General features: G+C 47.7%; 1 protein-coding gene and 4 long non-coding RNA genes across 31 annotated transcripts in view; 3 read left to right on the forward strand and 2 right to left on the reverse strand.

The window, feature by feature from the left end:
• The first annotated feature begins 6,022 nt into the window (after positions 1-6,022).
• LOC126988348 (keratinocyte proline-rich protein-like) lies at positions 6,023-6,496 on the forward strand. Its single transcript, XM_050846407.1, has one exon. It carries the CDS (start codon positions 6,023-6,025, stop codon positions 6,494-6,496), a length of 474 nt encoding a protein of 157 aa, XP_050702364.1.
• Positions 6,497-7,162: 666 nt separating this feature from the next.
• LOC126988645 (uncharacterized) lies at positions 7,163-9,755 on the forward strand. Of its 5 annotated transcripts, none has more exons than XR_007742404.1 (4): positions 7,163-7,927; positions 8,236-8,883; positions 9,173-9,317; positions 9,606-9,755. It is a non-coding gene; the product is annotated as an uncharacterized LOC126988645 (long non-coding RNA). The 5 variants fall into 5 exon arrangements; XR_007742405.1 differs by having other exon boundaries at positions 9,461-9,615; XR_007742406.1 differs by lacking the exon at positions 9,173-9,317 and having other exon boundaries at positions 7,164-7,927; positions 9,606-9,750.
• Positions 8,257-14,566, reverse strand: part of LOC126988644 (uncharacterized) — an 8,895-nt gene continuing 2,585 nt past the window's right edge. For 8 of the 22 annotated variants that reach the window (XR_007742389.1, XR_007742391.1, XR_007742383.1 and 5 more), the window contains 4 exons: positions 10,195-10,648; positions 9,564-10,122; positions 9,202-9,275; positions 8,257-8,912 (listed from right to left, as the gene is read on the reverse strand). This is a non-coding gene — a long non-coding RNA (uncharacterized LOC126988644). Of the gene's footprint in view, positions 8,913-8,986; positions 9,490-9,563; positions 10,123-10,194; positions 10,649-14,566 lie in introns of all 22 variants that reach the window. The other 14 variants (XR_007742381.1, XR_007742395.1, XR_007742384.1 and 11 more) reach the window with 14 other exon arrangements.
• Positions 12,126-14,327, reverse strand: LOC126988646 (uncharacterized). Its single transcript, XR_007742407.1, has 3 exons — positions 14,184-14,327; positions 13,412-13,863; positions 12,126-13,091 (listed from the first exon to the last, which is right to left on the reverse strand). It is a non-coding gene; the product is annotated as an uncharacterized LOC126988646 (long non-coding RNA).
• Positions 13,697-14,566, forward strand: part of LOC126988647 (uncharacterized) — a 1,034-nt gene continuing 164 nt past the window's right edge. Inside the window, exons 1-4 of one of the 2 annotated variants that reach the window (XR_007742409.1) lie at positions 13,697-13,813; positions 13,974-14,133; positions 14,294-14,315; positions 14,476-14,566. The exon at positions 14,476-14,566 is cut by the window's right edge and continues 164 nt beyond it. This is a non-coding gene — a long non-coding RNA (uncharacterized LOC126988647). Of the gene's footprint in view, positions 13,814-13,973; positions 14,134-14,293; positions 14,442-14,475 lie in introns of those variants that run through there. The other variant, XR_007742408.1, reaches the window with a different exon arrangement.

Genomic DNA, 14,566 nt, shown 5'->3' on the forward strand with positions numbered 1-14,566 from the left:
AATAGTTAATGTTTTCCGCTTGAATCTCTATCTCTTCCTGAAGTTCTTGGCAACTGAATACACACATTTGACAAGGCTTTCATGGGCGTTGTGGGCGTTTCCATGGGTAGCCTAATGACCCAGGTGGTAGATTAACCTTTCCTCTTTACCCTGAATACGCAAAACCACTCATGCGAACCCCGATTGACCTTAAATTCGACCTTAAGAAATACTCGACCTGGTCACCGGCGCCGGCCGTGTCTCTGCTCGCGTGTACCCAAGGACCTCACGACAGCCAAGTACGCCCATTTCACAAGGCTTTCGTGGGCGTTGTGGGCGTTTCCAGGGGTAGCTTAATGACCCAGGGGATAGATTAACCTTTCTTCTTTAAACTGAGCCTAAGAAAACAGTCAATGGAACGCGATTAGGCTCATTTTTAGGCTTTGGAAATAATTAATATACTCTCCCTCGGTAGCTCTGTCTAGTCCTGAAGTCTTCGGCAACTGAATATACACAATTGACAAGGCTTTCATGGGCGTTGTGGGCGTTTCCATGGGTAGTTTGATGACCCTGATGGTATATTAACCTTTCCTCTTTACCCTGAGTACGCAAAACCACTCAGGCGAACCCCGATTGACCTTATATTTGACCTTAAAAAATACTCGACGTGGTCACCTCCGCCGTCCCTGTCTCCTCTCGCGTGTACCCAAGGACCTCACGACGGCCAAGTACGCCCATTTCACAAGGCTTTCGTGGGCGTTGTGGGCGTTTCCAGGGGTAGCTTAATGACCCTGGTGATAGATTAACCTTTCTTCTTTAAACTGAGCCTAAGCAAACAGCCGATAGCACCCGATTAAGCTCGCATTAGGCCATTAGAAAAAGTAAACCTGGTTACCCTCAGAGCGATGACATAATACCCCTATAGGGCGCATGCTTGCTAATAGGGGGCAGCACTTAGCAGGCCGTGTTTATACTTTTTTAAAGAATCCTTATACTTTAGACATAAGCTAATAGAGTGACCATGCAGGCTTCAAAATGGCGCCTTAGAGTTGTCATGTGTCACCATTAAAACCACTAACAACCCCTCATAGGCCACATGCAACCCCACACGGCCCTCCAAACCCCCACATAGGCTCTCAAAGACCACATATGCGGTTTGTTAAGGTTATGTGTCACTAACCAGAGGAGTTATAAGGGAGAGAGACGCCATTTCCATGCTAGGATCGGGAATGTCATAGGGTGAAATTTTCCTCAACCCACTTAAACCCCACGTAACTTCCCCACAACCCCACGTAACCCCTCCTCAGCCCCCCTCAACCCTAGATTATCAGTTCCCAACCCCCCACAACCCTAGATGACCAGTTCCCAGCCCCCCACAACCCCCCACGACCCTAGATAACCAGTTCCCAGCCCCCCACAACCCTAGATGACCAGTTCCCAGCCCCCCACAACCCTAGATAACCAGTTCCCAGCCCCCCACAACCCCCCACAACCCTAGATAACCAGTTCCAAGCCCCCCACAACCCCCCACACCCGTAGATAACCAGTTCCCAGCCCCCCACAACCCCCCACAACCCTAGATAACCAGTTCCCAGCCCCCCACAACCCCCCACAACCGTAGATAACCAGTTCCCAGCCCCCAGCCCCCACAACCGTAGATGACCAGTTCCCAGCCCCACAACCCCACGACCCTAGATAACCAGTTCCCAGCCCCACAACCCCCAAAACCATAGATAACCAGTTCCCAGCCCCGCAAAACCCCCCACTACCCTCTATAACCAGTTCGAAGCCCCCCACAACCCCCACAACCCTAGATGACCAGTTCCCAGCCCCCCTAAACACCCCACAACCGTAGATAACCACTCCACAGCCCCCCACAACCCCCCACAACCCTAGATAACCAGTTTCCAGCCCCCCACAACCCCCCACGACCCTAGATAAGCATGCAGTTCCCAGCCCCCCACAGCCCCCACAACCGTAGATGACCAGTTCCCAGCCCCCACAACCCCCACAACCGTAGATGACCAGTTCCCAGCCCCCACAACCCCCACAACCCTGGATGACCAGTTCCCAGCCCCCACAACCCCCACGACCCTAGATGACCAGTTCCCAGCCCCACAACCACCCACAACCCTAGATGACCAGTTCCCAGCCCCCCACAACCCCCCACCCCCCTCGATAACCAGTTCCCAGCCCCCACAACCCCCACAACCCTAGATAACCAGTTCCCAGCCCCCCACAACCCCCCACCACCGTAGATGACCAGTTCCCAGCCCCCACAACCCCCACAACCCTAGATAACCAGTTTCCAGCCCCCACAGCCCCACGACCCTAGATAAGCATGCAGTTCCCAGCCCCCACAGCCCCCACAACCGTAGATGACCAGTTCCCAGCCCCCACAACCCCCGACCCTAGATAACCAGTTCCCAGCCCCACAACCCCCACAACCATAGATAACCAGTTCCCAGCCCCCACAACCCCCACAACCCTAGATAACCAGTCCCAGCCCCCACAACCCCCCACAACCCTAGATAACCAGTTCCCAGCCCCCACAACCCCCACAACCCTAGATAACCAGTTCCCAGCCCCCACAACCCCACAACCGTAGATAACCAGTTCCCAGCCCCCACAACCCCCCACAACCCTAGATTACCAGTTCCCAGCCCCCCACAACCCCCCACAACCGTAGATAACCAGTTCCCAGCCCCCAACAACCCCACAACCATGAATAGCAGTTCCCAGCCCCCCACCCCCCACAACCCTAGATAACCAGTTTCCAGCCCCCCAACCCCCACGACCCTAGATAAGCATGCAGTTCCCAGCCCCACAGCCCCCACAACCGTAGATGACCAGTTCCCAGCCCCACAACCCCCCAACCGTAGATGACCAGTTCCCAGCCCCCACAACCCCCACAACCCTGGATGACCAGTTCCCAGCCCCCAACCCCCCGACCCTAGATGACCAGTTCCCAGCCCCCCACAACCCCCCACAACCCTAGATGACCAGTTCCCAGACCTCCTCAACCTTAGATATCTAGTTCCCAGCCCCCCACAACCCCCCACGACCCTAGATAACCAGTTCCCAGCCCCCCACAACCCCCACGACCCTAGATAACCAGTTCCCAGCCCCCACAACCCCCACAACCCTTGATGACCAGTTCCCAGCCCCCACAACCCCACAACCCTAGATAACCAGTTCCCAGACCCCACAACCCCACAACCCTAGATAACCAGTTCCCAGCCCCACAACCCCCCACAACCCTAGATAACCAGTTCCCAGCCCCCCACAACCCCAGATGACCAGCTCCCAGCCCCCACAACCCCACAACCCTAGATGACCAGTTCCCAGCCTCCCATAACCCCACAACCCTAGATGATTAGTTCCCAGCCCCCCACAACCCCCACAACCCCACATAACCCCTCCTCAACCACCCACAACCCCAAGATAACCAGTTCCCAGCCCCCCACAACCCCACGTAACCCCTCCTCAACCCCCCACAACCCCACATAACCCTACTTGACCCCAACATACCCTCCAACAACCCCAAAAATGCCAACTAACCCCTTCCTATTGACCCAGAACCCCACGTAACCCCTTTAAAGTTCCCTAAAACCCCACGTAACCCTTTTAACGTGACCCACAACCCCACGTAACCCTTTTAACGTGACCCACAACCCCACTTAACCCCTTTACAGTGCCTCACAACCCCACGTAACCCCTTTAATAGTGCCCCACAACCCCACGTAATCTGGGTGAGGCAGTCTTCCATAGATACCCCTTCGACCCACGTTTTCTTTGCCGCCATGTTCCCGCTGTGTTTTAGGGGTATCTATGGAAGACTTGCCTTACATGCAAACACATATATAATATACTCCCTCTTTCTGTCTCTCACACACAGTTATGTAATCTTGTCAATGTTGTTGGTAAACGTGCACCCCCACCCCCACCACCCCCTCCCCTGTAGTCTGAACGTTTGTAGCGAAAAAACGTTAATGGAGACAGGAAGTTATCATTAGTACGGGTCTGTGTGCCAACGTTATGTGCCCTACCCATGTGCCTGTCTGACCTCATGTTGTGGAATGAGTGTACAGTGCCTTACTTTCTCTGGTCAGATCTATACACCGGGGTCAAAGGTGTTCCGGGCATTTCCAAGGGTATGTGTTCAGACCGAATTTATAGTTTGATCTTTCTTCTTTACTTTGAGCCTAAGGGAACGGTAATTAGACCCCTATTAACCCCTATTTAGGCCTTTGGAAATAGTTGATATAAGAGGAGGGGGGCGTTCTTTAACCTCTCCCGCCTCCCAAGTTCGCCTTATTTAACACGGTTTTTCAAGGCGTTCCGGGCATTTCCAAGGGTATAGTGTTAAGACCGAATTTATAGTTTGATCTTTCTTCTTTACTTTGAGCCTAAGGGAACGGTAATTAGACCCCTATTAACCCTTATGTCGGCCCTTGGAAATAGTTGATATAAGAGGAGGGGGGGGGGCGTTCTTTAACCTCTCCCGCCTCCCAAGTTCACCTTATTTAACGCGTTTTTTCTAGGCGTTCCGGGCATTTCCAAGGGTATAGTGTTAAGACCGAATTTAAAGTTTGATCTTTCTTCTTTACTCTGAGCCTAAGGGAACGGTAATCAGACCCCTATTAACCCCTATTTTGGCCTTTGGAAATAGTTGATTGGAGGCCGGAGCGTCAGAAGGCAGAAGCGCTGAGCTACCCGCGTCCCTTGGCTCTCCCGCCACCCAATGTTCGCCTTATTTAACACGGTTTTTCAAGGCGTTCCGGGTATTTCCAAGGGTATAGTGTTAAGACCGAATTTATAGTTGAACCTTTCTTCTTTACTTTGAGCCTAAGAAAAGGGTAATTAGACCCCTATTAGCCCCTATTTTGGCATTGGAAATAGTTGATATAAGAGGAGGGGGGCGTTCTTTAACCTCTCCCGCCTCCCAAGTTCGCCTTATTTAACGCGTTTTTTCAAGGCGTTCCGGGTATTTCCAAGGGCATAGTGTCAAGACCGAATTTATAGTTGAACCTTTCTTCTTTACTTTGAGCCCAAGAAAAGGGTAATTAGACCCCTATTAACCCCTATTTAGGCCTTTGGAAATAGTTGATGTTAGAGAGCGGAGCGTCTGTTACCCGCGGACTGCTACGCTTGGCCTTCCCTCAACCTCTCCCGCCGCCAAAGTTCGCCTTATTTAACACAGTTTTTCTAGGCGTTCCGGGCATTTCCAAGGGTATAGTGTTAAGACCGAATTTATAGTTTGATCTTTCTTCTTTACTCTGAGCCTAAGGGAACGGTAATTAGACCCCTATTAACCCCTATTTAGGCCTTTGAAAATAGTTAATACGAGAAGCGGGACTGTCCGACTCTGAGCACACCGACTCCAGTTTCGACTTGGCGGCGGGGAGCAGGCCACGTGGGCGCCATCTTCCCCTATTTTACCTCCTACAACGCCCACCACAGCCCCCCCAGCGCCCATTTTGTGCCATAGGCGGCCCCGGGGTCTTAGGGTCCTCCCTCGGTGGTCCATGGGCTGTGTCGTACCCCAGGGGCGCCGTGGTGGGCAGATCAGCTGACGTGACCCCAGGCTGCCCCGTGCCGTGTGATCTTCCCCAGCCTGCCCCCGTGACCTGTGACCTTCCCCAGCCTACCCTCGTGGCCTGTGACCTTCCCCAGCCTACCCCCGTGGTCTGTGACCTTCCCCAGCCTACCCCCGTGCCCTGTGACCTTCCCCAGCCTACCCCGGTGTCCTGTGACCTTCCCCGGCCTACCCCCGTGACCTGTGACCTTCCCCAGCCTACCCCCGTGCCTTGTGACCTCTCCCAGCCTGCCCCCGTGCCCTGTGACCTTTCTAGCCTGCCCCCGTGACCTGTAATCTCTCCCAGTCTCCCCCCGTGCCCTGTGACCTTCCCCAGCCTACCATCGTGGCCTGTGACCTTCCCCAGCCTACCATCGTGGCCTGTGACCTTCCCCAGCCTGCCCCCGTGCCCTGTGACCTTTCTAGCCTGCCCCCGTGACCTGTAATCTCTCCCAGTCTGCCCCCATGTCCTGTGACCTTCCCCAGCCTGCTTCCGTGCCCTGTGACCTTTCCCAGACTGCCTCCATGTCCTGTGACCTTCCCCAGCCTGCCTCCGTGGCCTGTGACCTTTCCCAGCCTGCCCCCGTGCCCTGTGTCCCTCCCCAGCCATCCTCCGTGGCCTGTAATCTACCCCAGCCTACCTCCGTGGCCTGTGACCTCCCCCTGCCTGCACCCGTTCCCTGTGACCTTCCCCAGCCAGCCCCCGTGCCCTGTGACCTTCCCCAGCCTACCTCGGTGTCCTGTGACCTTCCCGAGCCTACCCCCGTGCCCTGTGACCTTCCCCAGCCAGCCCCCGTGCCCTGTGACCTTCCCCAGCCTACCCCGGTGTCCTGTGACCTTCCCCAGCCTACCCCCGTGCCCTGTGACCTTCCCCAGCCTACCCCGGTGTCCTGTGACCTTCCCCGGTGTCCTGTGACCTTCCCCGGCCTACCCCCATGACCTGTGACCTTCCCCAGCCTACCCCCGTGACCTGTGACCTCTCCCAGCCTACCCCAGTGCCCTGTGACCTTTCTAGCCTGCCCCCGTGACCTGTAATCTCTCCTAGTCTCCCCCCCTGTCCTGTGACCTTCCCCGGCCTACCCCCGTGGCCTGTGACCTCTCCCAGCCTACACCCCTGTCCTGTGACCTTCCTAGCCTCCCCCCGTGACCTGTGACCTTCCCCAGCCTACCCCGGTGTCCTGTGACCTTCCCGAGGCTACCCCCGTTCCCTGTGACCTTCCCCAGCCTACCCCCGTGGCCTGTGACCTCTCCCAGCCTACACCCCTGTCCTGTGACCTTCCCCAGCCTACCTCGGTGTCCTGTGACCTTCCCGAGCCTACCCCGGTGTCCTGTGACCTTCCCGAGCCTACCCCCGTGCCCTGTGACCTTCCCCAGCCTACCCCGGTGTCCTGTGACCTTCTCCAGCCTGCCCCCGAGGATTTACTGCTGTCATCGAGAACGTAGGCATTTCTCAGCACGCCAGATGATAAGGTAAGCATACCATATCATTTGGACATGTTGCAATGGGTATAGTGCATTGAAACAGGCTACGGGGATTGATAAGTCTGATTTTAATACATTTCCCATATCAACACAGCCTTGAGTCTTGTTAAGGGTGATTTTTATGCATTTACCATGTCAAAAGCAGCTCTTTGGACATGTTGCAATGGGTATAGGTCATTGAAACAGGCTACGGGGATTGATAAGACTGATTTTAATTCATTTCCTATATCGATACAGCCTTGAGTCTTGATAAGGGTGATTTTTATGCATTTCCCATGTCAAAACCAGCTCTTAGGACATGTTGCAATGGGTATAGGTCATTGAAACAGGCTACGGGGATTGATAAGACTGATTTTAATACATTTCCTATATCAACACAGCCTTAAGTCTTGATAAGGGTGATTTTTATGCATTTACCATGTCAAAACCAGCTCTTTGGACATGTTGCAATGGGTATAGTGCATTGAAACAGGCTACGGGGATTGATAAGACTGATTTTAATACATTTCCTATATCGATACAGCCTTAAGTCTTGATAAGGGTGATTTTTATGCATTTACCATGTCAAAACCAGCTCTTAGGACATGTTGCAATGGGTATAGTGCATTGAAACAGGCTACGGGGATTGATAAGACTGATTTTAATACATTTCCCATATCAACACAGCCTTAAGTCTTGACACGGGTGATTTTTATGCATTTACCATGTCAAAACCAGCTCTTAGGACACGTAGCAATGGGTATAGGTCATTGAAACAGGCTACGGGGATTGATAAGACTGATTTTAATACATTTCCCATATCAACACAGCCTTAAGTCTTGATAAGGGTGATTTTTATGCATTTACCATGTCAAAACCAGCTCTTAGGACATGTTGCAATGGGTATAGGTCATTGAAACAGGCTACGGGGATTGATAAGTCTGATTTTAATACATTTCCCATATCAATATAGCCTTGAGTCTTGATAAGGGTAATTTAGATGCATTTCCCATATCAAAACCAGCTCTAAGGACATGTTGCAATGGGTATAGGTCATTGAAACAGGCTACGGGGATTGATAAGACTGATTTTAATACATTTCCCATATCAACATAGCCTTAAGGACACGTTACACTGGATATAAGTCTTGATAAGGGTGATTTTTATGCATTTACCATGTCAAAACCAGCTCTTTGGACATGTTGCAATGGGTATAGGTCATTGAAATAGGCTACGGGGATTGATAAGACTGATTTTAATACATTTCCCATATCAACACAGCCTTGAGGACACGTTACACTGGATATAAGCCTTGATAAGGGTGATTTTTATGCATTTACCATGTCAAAAACTAGCTCGAAAATCCCTAATCTGTCTCTCTTTAGCCAGCGAGGGGCCGTTTACAAGGTGGATACCCTTCACTAAATTGTTAATAACTCTGTAATTACCATCGCCACATCAATTCCGGAGACATATTTGGAATCCTCATTAAATTTTACATCTAATGAGTATATGATTAATCTTCTCACTACCATAGATGATTTTATATGAATTTTTTTGTATAGGACTACACACAATTTGTACAGCCTACGCACATCCATCAGACCTTAGACCTTAAAATACCAGAGATTCAAGAACGCAGAACGCAGACATGAGCGAGACATTCAGTACTCGAAAACCTCAATCTGTCTCTCTTTAGCCAGCGAGGGGCCATTTACAAGGTGGGTATAGGGACACACATCCATCAGACCTTAGACCTTAAAATACCAGAGATTCAAGAACGCAGAACACAGACATCAGCGAGACATTCAGTACTCGAAAACCTCAATCTGTCTCTCTTTAGCCAGCGAGGGGCCATTTACAAGGTGGGTATAGGGACGCACATCCATCAGACCTTAGACCTTAAAATACCAGAGATTCAGGAACGCAGAACGCAGACATCAGCGAGATATTCAGCATTCGAAATACCTCAATCTGTCTCTCTTTAGCCAACGTGGGGCCATTTACAAGGTGGGTATAGGGACACACATCCATCAGACCTTAGACCTTAAAATACCAGAGATTCAGGAACGCAGAACACAGACATCAGCGAGAAATTCAGTACTCGAAATACCTCAATCTGTCTCTCTTTAGCCAGCGAGGGCCATTTACAAGGTGGGTATAGGGAAACACATCCATCAGACCTTAGACCTTAAAATACCAGAGATTCAGGAACGCAGAACACAGACATCAGCGAGAAATTCAGTACTCGAAATACCTCAATCTGTCTCTCTTTAGCCAGCGAGGGGCCATTTACAAGGTGGGTATAGGGACGCACATCCATCAGACCTTAGACCTTAAAATACCAGACTCAGGAACGCAGAACGCAGACATCAGCGAGAAATTCAGTACTCGAAATACCTCAATCTGTCTCTCTTTAGCCAGCGAGGGGCTGTTTACAAGGTGGGTATAGGGACACACATCCATCAGACCTTAGACCTTAAAATACCAGAGACTCAGGAACGCAGAACGCAGACATCAGCGAGATATTCAGTACTTGAAATACCTCAATCTGTCTCTCTTTAGCCAGCGAGGGGCTGTTTACAAGGTGGGTATAGGGAAACACATCCATCAGACCTTAGACCTTAAAATACCAGAGATTCAGGAACGCAGAACACAGACATCAGCGAGAAATTCAGTACTCGAAATACCTCAACCTGTCTCTCTTTAGCCAGCGAGGGGCCATTTTCAAGGTGGGTATCCTTCCCAAATTTGTTAATAACTCTGTAATTTCTATCGCCACGTCAATTCCGGAGACATATTTGGAATCCTCGTTAAATTTTACATCTAATGAGTATATGATTAATCTTCTCACTACCATAGATGATTTTATATGAATTTTTTTGTATAGCACTACACACATTTTGTACAGCCTACGCAAATTCATCAGACCTTAGACCTTAGCCATGAGCGAGATATTTTATACTCGAAAACCTCAATCTGTCTCTCTTTACCCAGCGTGGGGCCATTTACAAGGTGGTTATAGGGACGGCCCACATATGTTCAGCACCCTGTCCCCCTATCCAATCCTGTCCCTCTATCCAATCCTCTCCCTCTATCCAAACCTGTCCCTTCATCCAATCCTATCCCTCTATTAAATCCTGTATCTCCATTCAATCCTCTCCCTCTATCCAAACCTGTCCCTCTATCCAAACCTGTCCCTTTATCCAATCCTGTCCCTCTATTAAATCCTGTATCTCCATTCAATCCTGTCCCTCTATCCAATCATGTATCTCCACCCAATCCTGTCCCTCTATCATATCCTGTCCCACTATCCAATCCTGTCCCACTATCCAATCCTGTCCCTGTATCCAATCCTGTCAATGCAATATATATGTCTCCCCTTACAGAGGTAGCGTATGCCCCTCGCACCCTTCGCACGCCCCACCGAGCCCCCCAATGGTACACCTTAATAATTAGTCATATATATATACCCTAGCTAGATGCAAGCCTTATAACCTTAGAGAAATGGGTTGAAATATATCGTCCCCTTAAAAAACTGTGGTCATTAGAGCATTTCCTTGTGTCCTCTTCCTGTTCGTCTTCCCTCCTCCTCCTCCTCCTCTTCCTCTCCTCCTCTTCCTTATCCATCTGTGAAGAGAACTGATGTTAATATAATATCATTCTCCTCCTCCTCCTCTTCCTCTCCTCCTCTTCCTTATCCACATGTGAAGAGAACTGATGTTAATATAATATCATTCTCCTCTTCCTCCTCCTCTTCCTCTCCTCCTTCCTTATCCATCTGTGAAGAGAACTGATGTTAATATAATATCATTCTCCTATTCCTGTGCAGTCATCGCTCTCTGATTCCTCAATATAAAAAAGTATATAATGTTTTGAAGGTTAAGTCTGAGAATGACGGAGAAGCTGTCAAAGAGAGATGGAGAGAAAATTTCAAAAACTTAATAAATTTTGAAGATGGAGGTCCAGCGGTTGTAACAGCAGGATTTTTGAGTAGAGGAAGATGACCAGAAGGGTGTGAGTGAGATAGAATTACATAGAATTACATAGAAAATCAGAGCACACAGACCCCATGGTGGTGGTCTGTCCTTAAACCCAAGTGATTCTACACTAATCCGAAGGCTCCAAAATGTTGCATATCTACTCTAGTTAATATTAAGTTGAAGGAAGTGACGGTCGAGCTTGTTTTTGAAGGAGTCAATCGTGTTACACTGGACCACTGAAGGAAGGCAGGGAGCTTGTTCCATCCTCGCATTACAACGTTGATGAAGAAAAATTTGGTGCAGTCTGAATTTACTTGTCTACATCTGAGTTTTACGCCATTGTTCCTCGTGCGCAAAGTGTCATCGATCATAAACAATGCCGATCTATCTACATTCATGAAACCATTAAGTATTTTAAAACATTCGATCAGTTTTCCTCGGAGGCGACGTTTCTCAAGAGAGGGATTGCTAGAGGACGACCCCTAGTGAAATGGAGAGACAGGGTGCAGGAGTACGTTAGGGAGAGGGGGAAATATCCTTGAGAAGCTTTGAGCAGGCAAGGAAGGAGAGTCTGGGTAGAGAGAAACATGGAGGCTCTTCTGCTGTGGCCATCCCCTGCTGGGAGCTCCTAGGGGCAGGCAATGATGAGATGATGATGATGATGATGACTATTAGGTTATCTTAGGTTAGGTTAGGTCAGGTTAGGATAAAGAGATACCTTAACACACACATTGACCCCTGAAACTAAAACAATGAGGTCAGGGAACTTAGCAAAAGAACATAGGATATAAAAGAGTATATGATGTTTTGAAGGTTAAGTTAGAAAACACAGAAACAAGGAATCACTATAGAACCAATATTAGGTTAAGTTAGGTCAGGTTAGGATAGAGGTAACTTAATATACACATTGACCCCTGAAACTAAAACAATGAGGTCAGGGAACTTAGCAAAAGAACATAGGATATAAAAGAGTATATGATGTTTTGAAGGTTAAGTTAGAGAATGCAGAAACACAGAATCACTATAGAACCAATATTAGGTTAGGTTAGGTCAGGTTAGGATAGAGGTAACTTAACATTGACCCCTGAAACTAAAACAATGACAACAGGGAACTTAGCAAAAGAACATAGATATTAGATAACAAAGATAAAGAAAATATAAAAAGTATATTACCAATGAGAAATCTTAACCTAACCTCCTCAAACCAAGAGATTGCTTCTATTATATTATGGGCAGATGTGACAAATATGAGCGCTGAGGCCATGCGCACACCTATAGGATATATATATACTCTCGTCAATAAAACTTAGGGAACTTGGGGAACTTAGGGAATTTAAGGAACTTGGGTCACTTAGGGAATTTAGGGAACTTATGTAACTTGGGGAACTTAGGGAATTTAAGGAACTTGGGGAACTTAGGGAATTTAGGGAACTTATGGAACTTGGGGAACTTAGGGAACTTCACAAAAGATCGTAGAGGAAAACAAACAAAGATATTAACTTAACAAAGACGAGGAATGAGAAAACTTAACATAGCCTCCTCAAACCAAGAGACCACTACTATTCTATTATGGGGCAATGTGACGGATATTTTAATGACGAGATTTTCTATTCTCTTTTTCTATTACAATCTCGGGCCCCACACGTCCTCTGCGTGGATCGAAACACACGAGAATTTGATCACAACATGGAGAGGGTGTTCCCCGGCTGCCTGGGATTGAACCCGCGACCAGCGAGACGGGAGAGCTGTTCCTTACCGAGTCGGCCAAAGATGTACCCCACTGGCTGAATGGGTTATGGGAGGCTTGCTCATCAGCCCGTCGCCACACTACAATATGAGAGCTGAGGCCATGCGCACACCAATATGATATACACTCGTCATCTCTCACTAAAATTCCAGCGCTCTTGACGGAAAAGGATGCCTGTCAAATCCTGAAATAAGTGCGTTTTTGCCCATTGAAGTTTGACGAAGGGAAGGACTTGTTGAAAAAGAGAATTATGAATCGGATGTCTACTGGCTCATTTTTACACTTCAGCTTAATTTTCTCAGTTTCAGAAAGCCCCCGATGGTATATATCAACAAAGAATGACCTCACTTTGCTGTATAGAAAGTCTCATTAGTAAGGAAGCATATATGAATTTCCTGGGTCAAGACTGTTTGGGGTTTTGCTTGGTTATGTTAGGTTAAGTTTAGGGTATCTTCAAACACATGATAGCCAGCACCTTATGGTATATATCAACAAAGAATGACCTCACTTTGTTGTATAGAAAGTCTCATTAGTAAGGAACCATATATGAATTTTCTGCGTCAAGACTGTCTGGGGTTTTGTTAGGTTATGTTAGGTTAAGTTTAGGGTATCTTCAAACACATGATAGCCAGCACCTTATGGTATAAATCAACAAAGAATGACCTCACTTTGTTGTATAGAAAGTCTCATTAGTAAGGAACCATATATGAATTTTCTGCGTCAAGACTGTCTGGGGTTTTGTTAGGTTATGTTAGGTTAAGTTTAGGGTATCTTCAAACACATGATAGCCAGCACCTTATGGTATAAATCAACAAAGAATGACCTCACTTTGTTGTATAGAAAGTCTCATTAGTAAGGAAGCATATACGAATTTTCTGGGTCAAGACTGTTTTGGGTTTTGCTAGGTTATGTTAGGTTAAGTTTAGGGTATCTTCAAACACATGATAGCCAGCACCTTATGGTATATATCAACAAAGAATGACCTCACTTTGCTGTATAGAAAGTCTCATTAGTACGGAAGCATATATGAATTTCCTGGGTCAAGACTGTTTGGGGTTTTGCTAGGTTATGTTAGGTTAAGTTTAGGGTATCTTCAAACACATGATAGCCAGCACCTTATGGTATATATCAACAATGAATGACCTCACTTTGTTGTATAGAAAGTCTCATTAGTAAGGAACCATATATGAATTTTCTGCGTCAAGACTGTCTGGGGTTTTGTTAGGTTATGTTAGGTTAAGTTTAGGGTATCTTCAAACACATGATAGCCAGCACCTTATGGTATATATCAACAAAGAATGACCTCACTTTGCTGTATAGAAAGTCTCATTAGTACGGAAGCATATACGAATTTTCTGGGTCAAGACTGTTTTGGGTTTTGCTAGGTTATGTTAAGTTAAGTTTAGGGTATCTTCAAACACATGATAGCCAGCACCTTATGGTATATATCAACAAAGAATGACCTCACTTTGTTGTATAGAAAGTCTCATTAGTAAGGAAGCATATATGAATTTCCTGGGTCAAGACTGTTTTGGGTTTTGCTAGGTTATGTTAGGTTAAGTTTAGGGTATCTTCAAACACATGATAGCCAGCACCTTATGGTATAAATCAACAAAGAATGACCTCACTTTGTTGTATAGAAAGTCTCATTAGCAAGGAAGCATATACGAATTTTCTGGGTCAAGACTGTTTTGGGTTTTGCTAGGTTATGTTAGGTTAAGTTTAAGGTATCTTCAAACACATGATAGCCAGCACCTTATGGTATAAATCAACAAAGAATGACCTCACTTTGCTGTATAGAGAGTCTCATTAGTCATT

The sequence above is a fragment of the Eriocheir sinensis genome, chromosome 69 (genome assembly GCF_024679095.1).
Source record: "Eriocheir sinensis breed Jianghai 21 chromosome 69, ASM2467909v1, whole genome shotgun sequence".
Lineage (NCBI taxonomy): Eukaryota > Metazoa > Arthropoda > Malacostraca > Decapoda > Varunidae > Eriocheir > Eriocheir sinensis.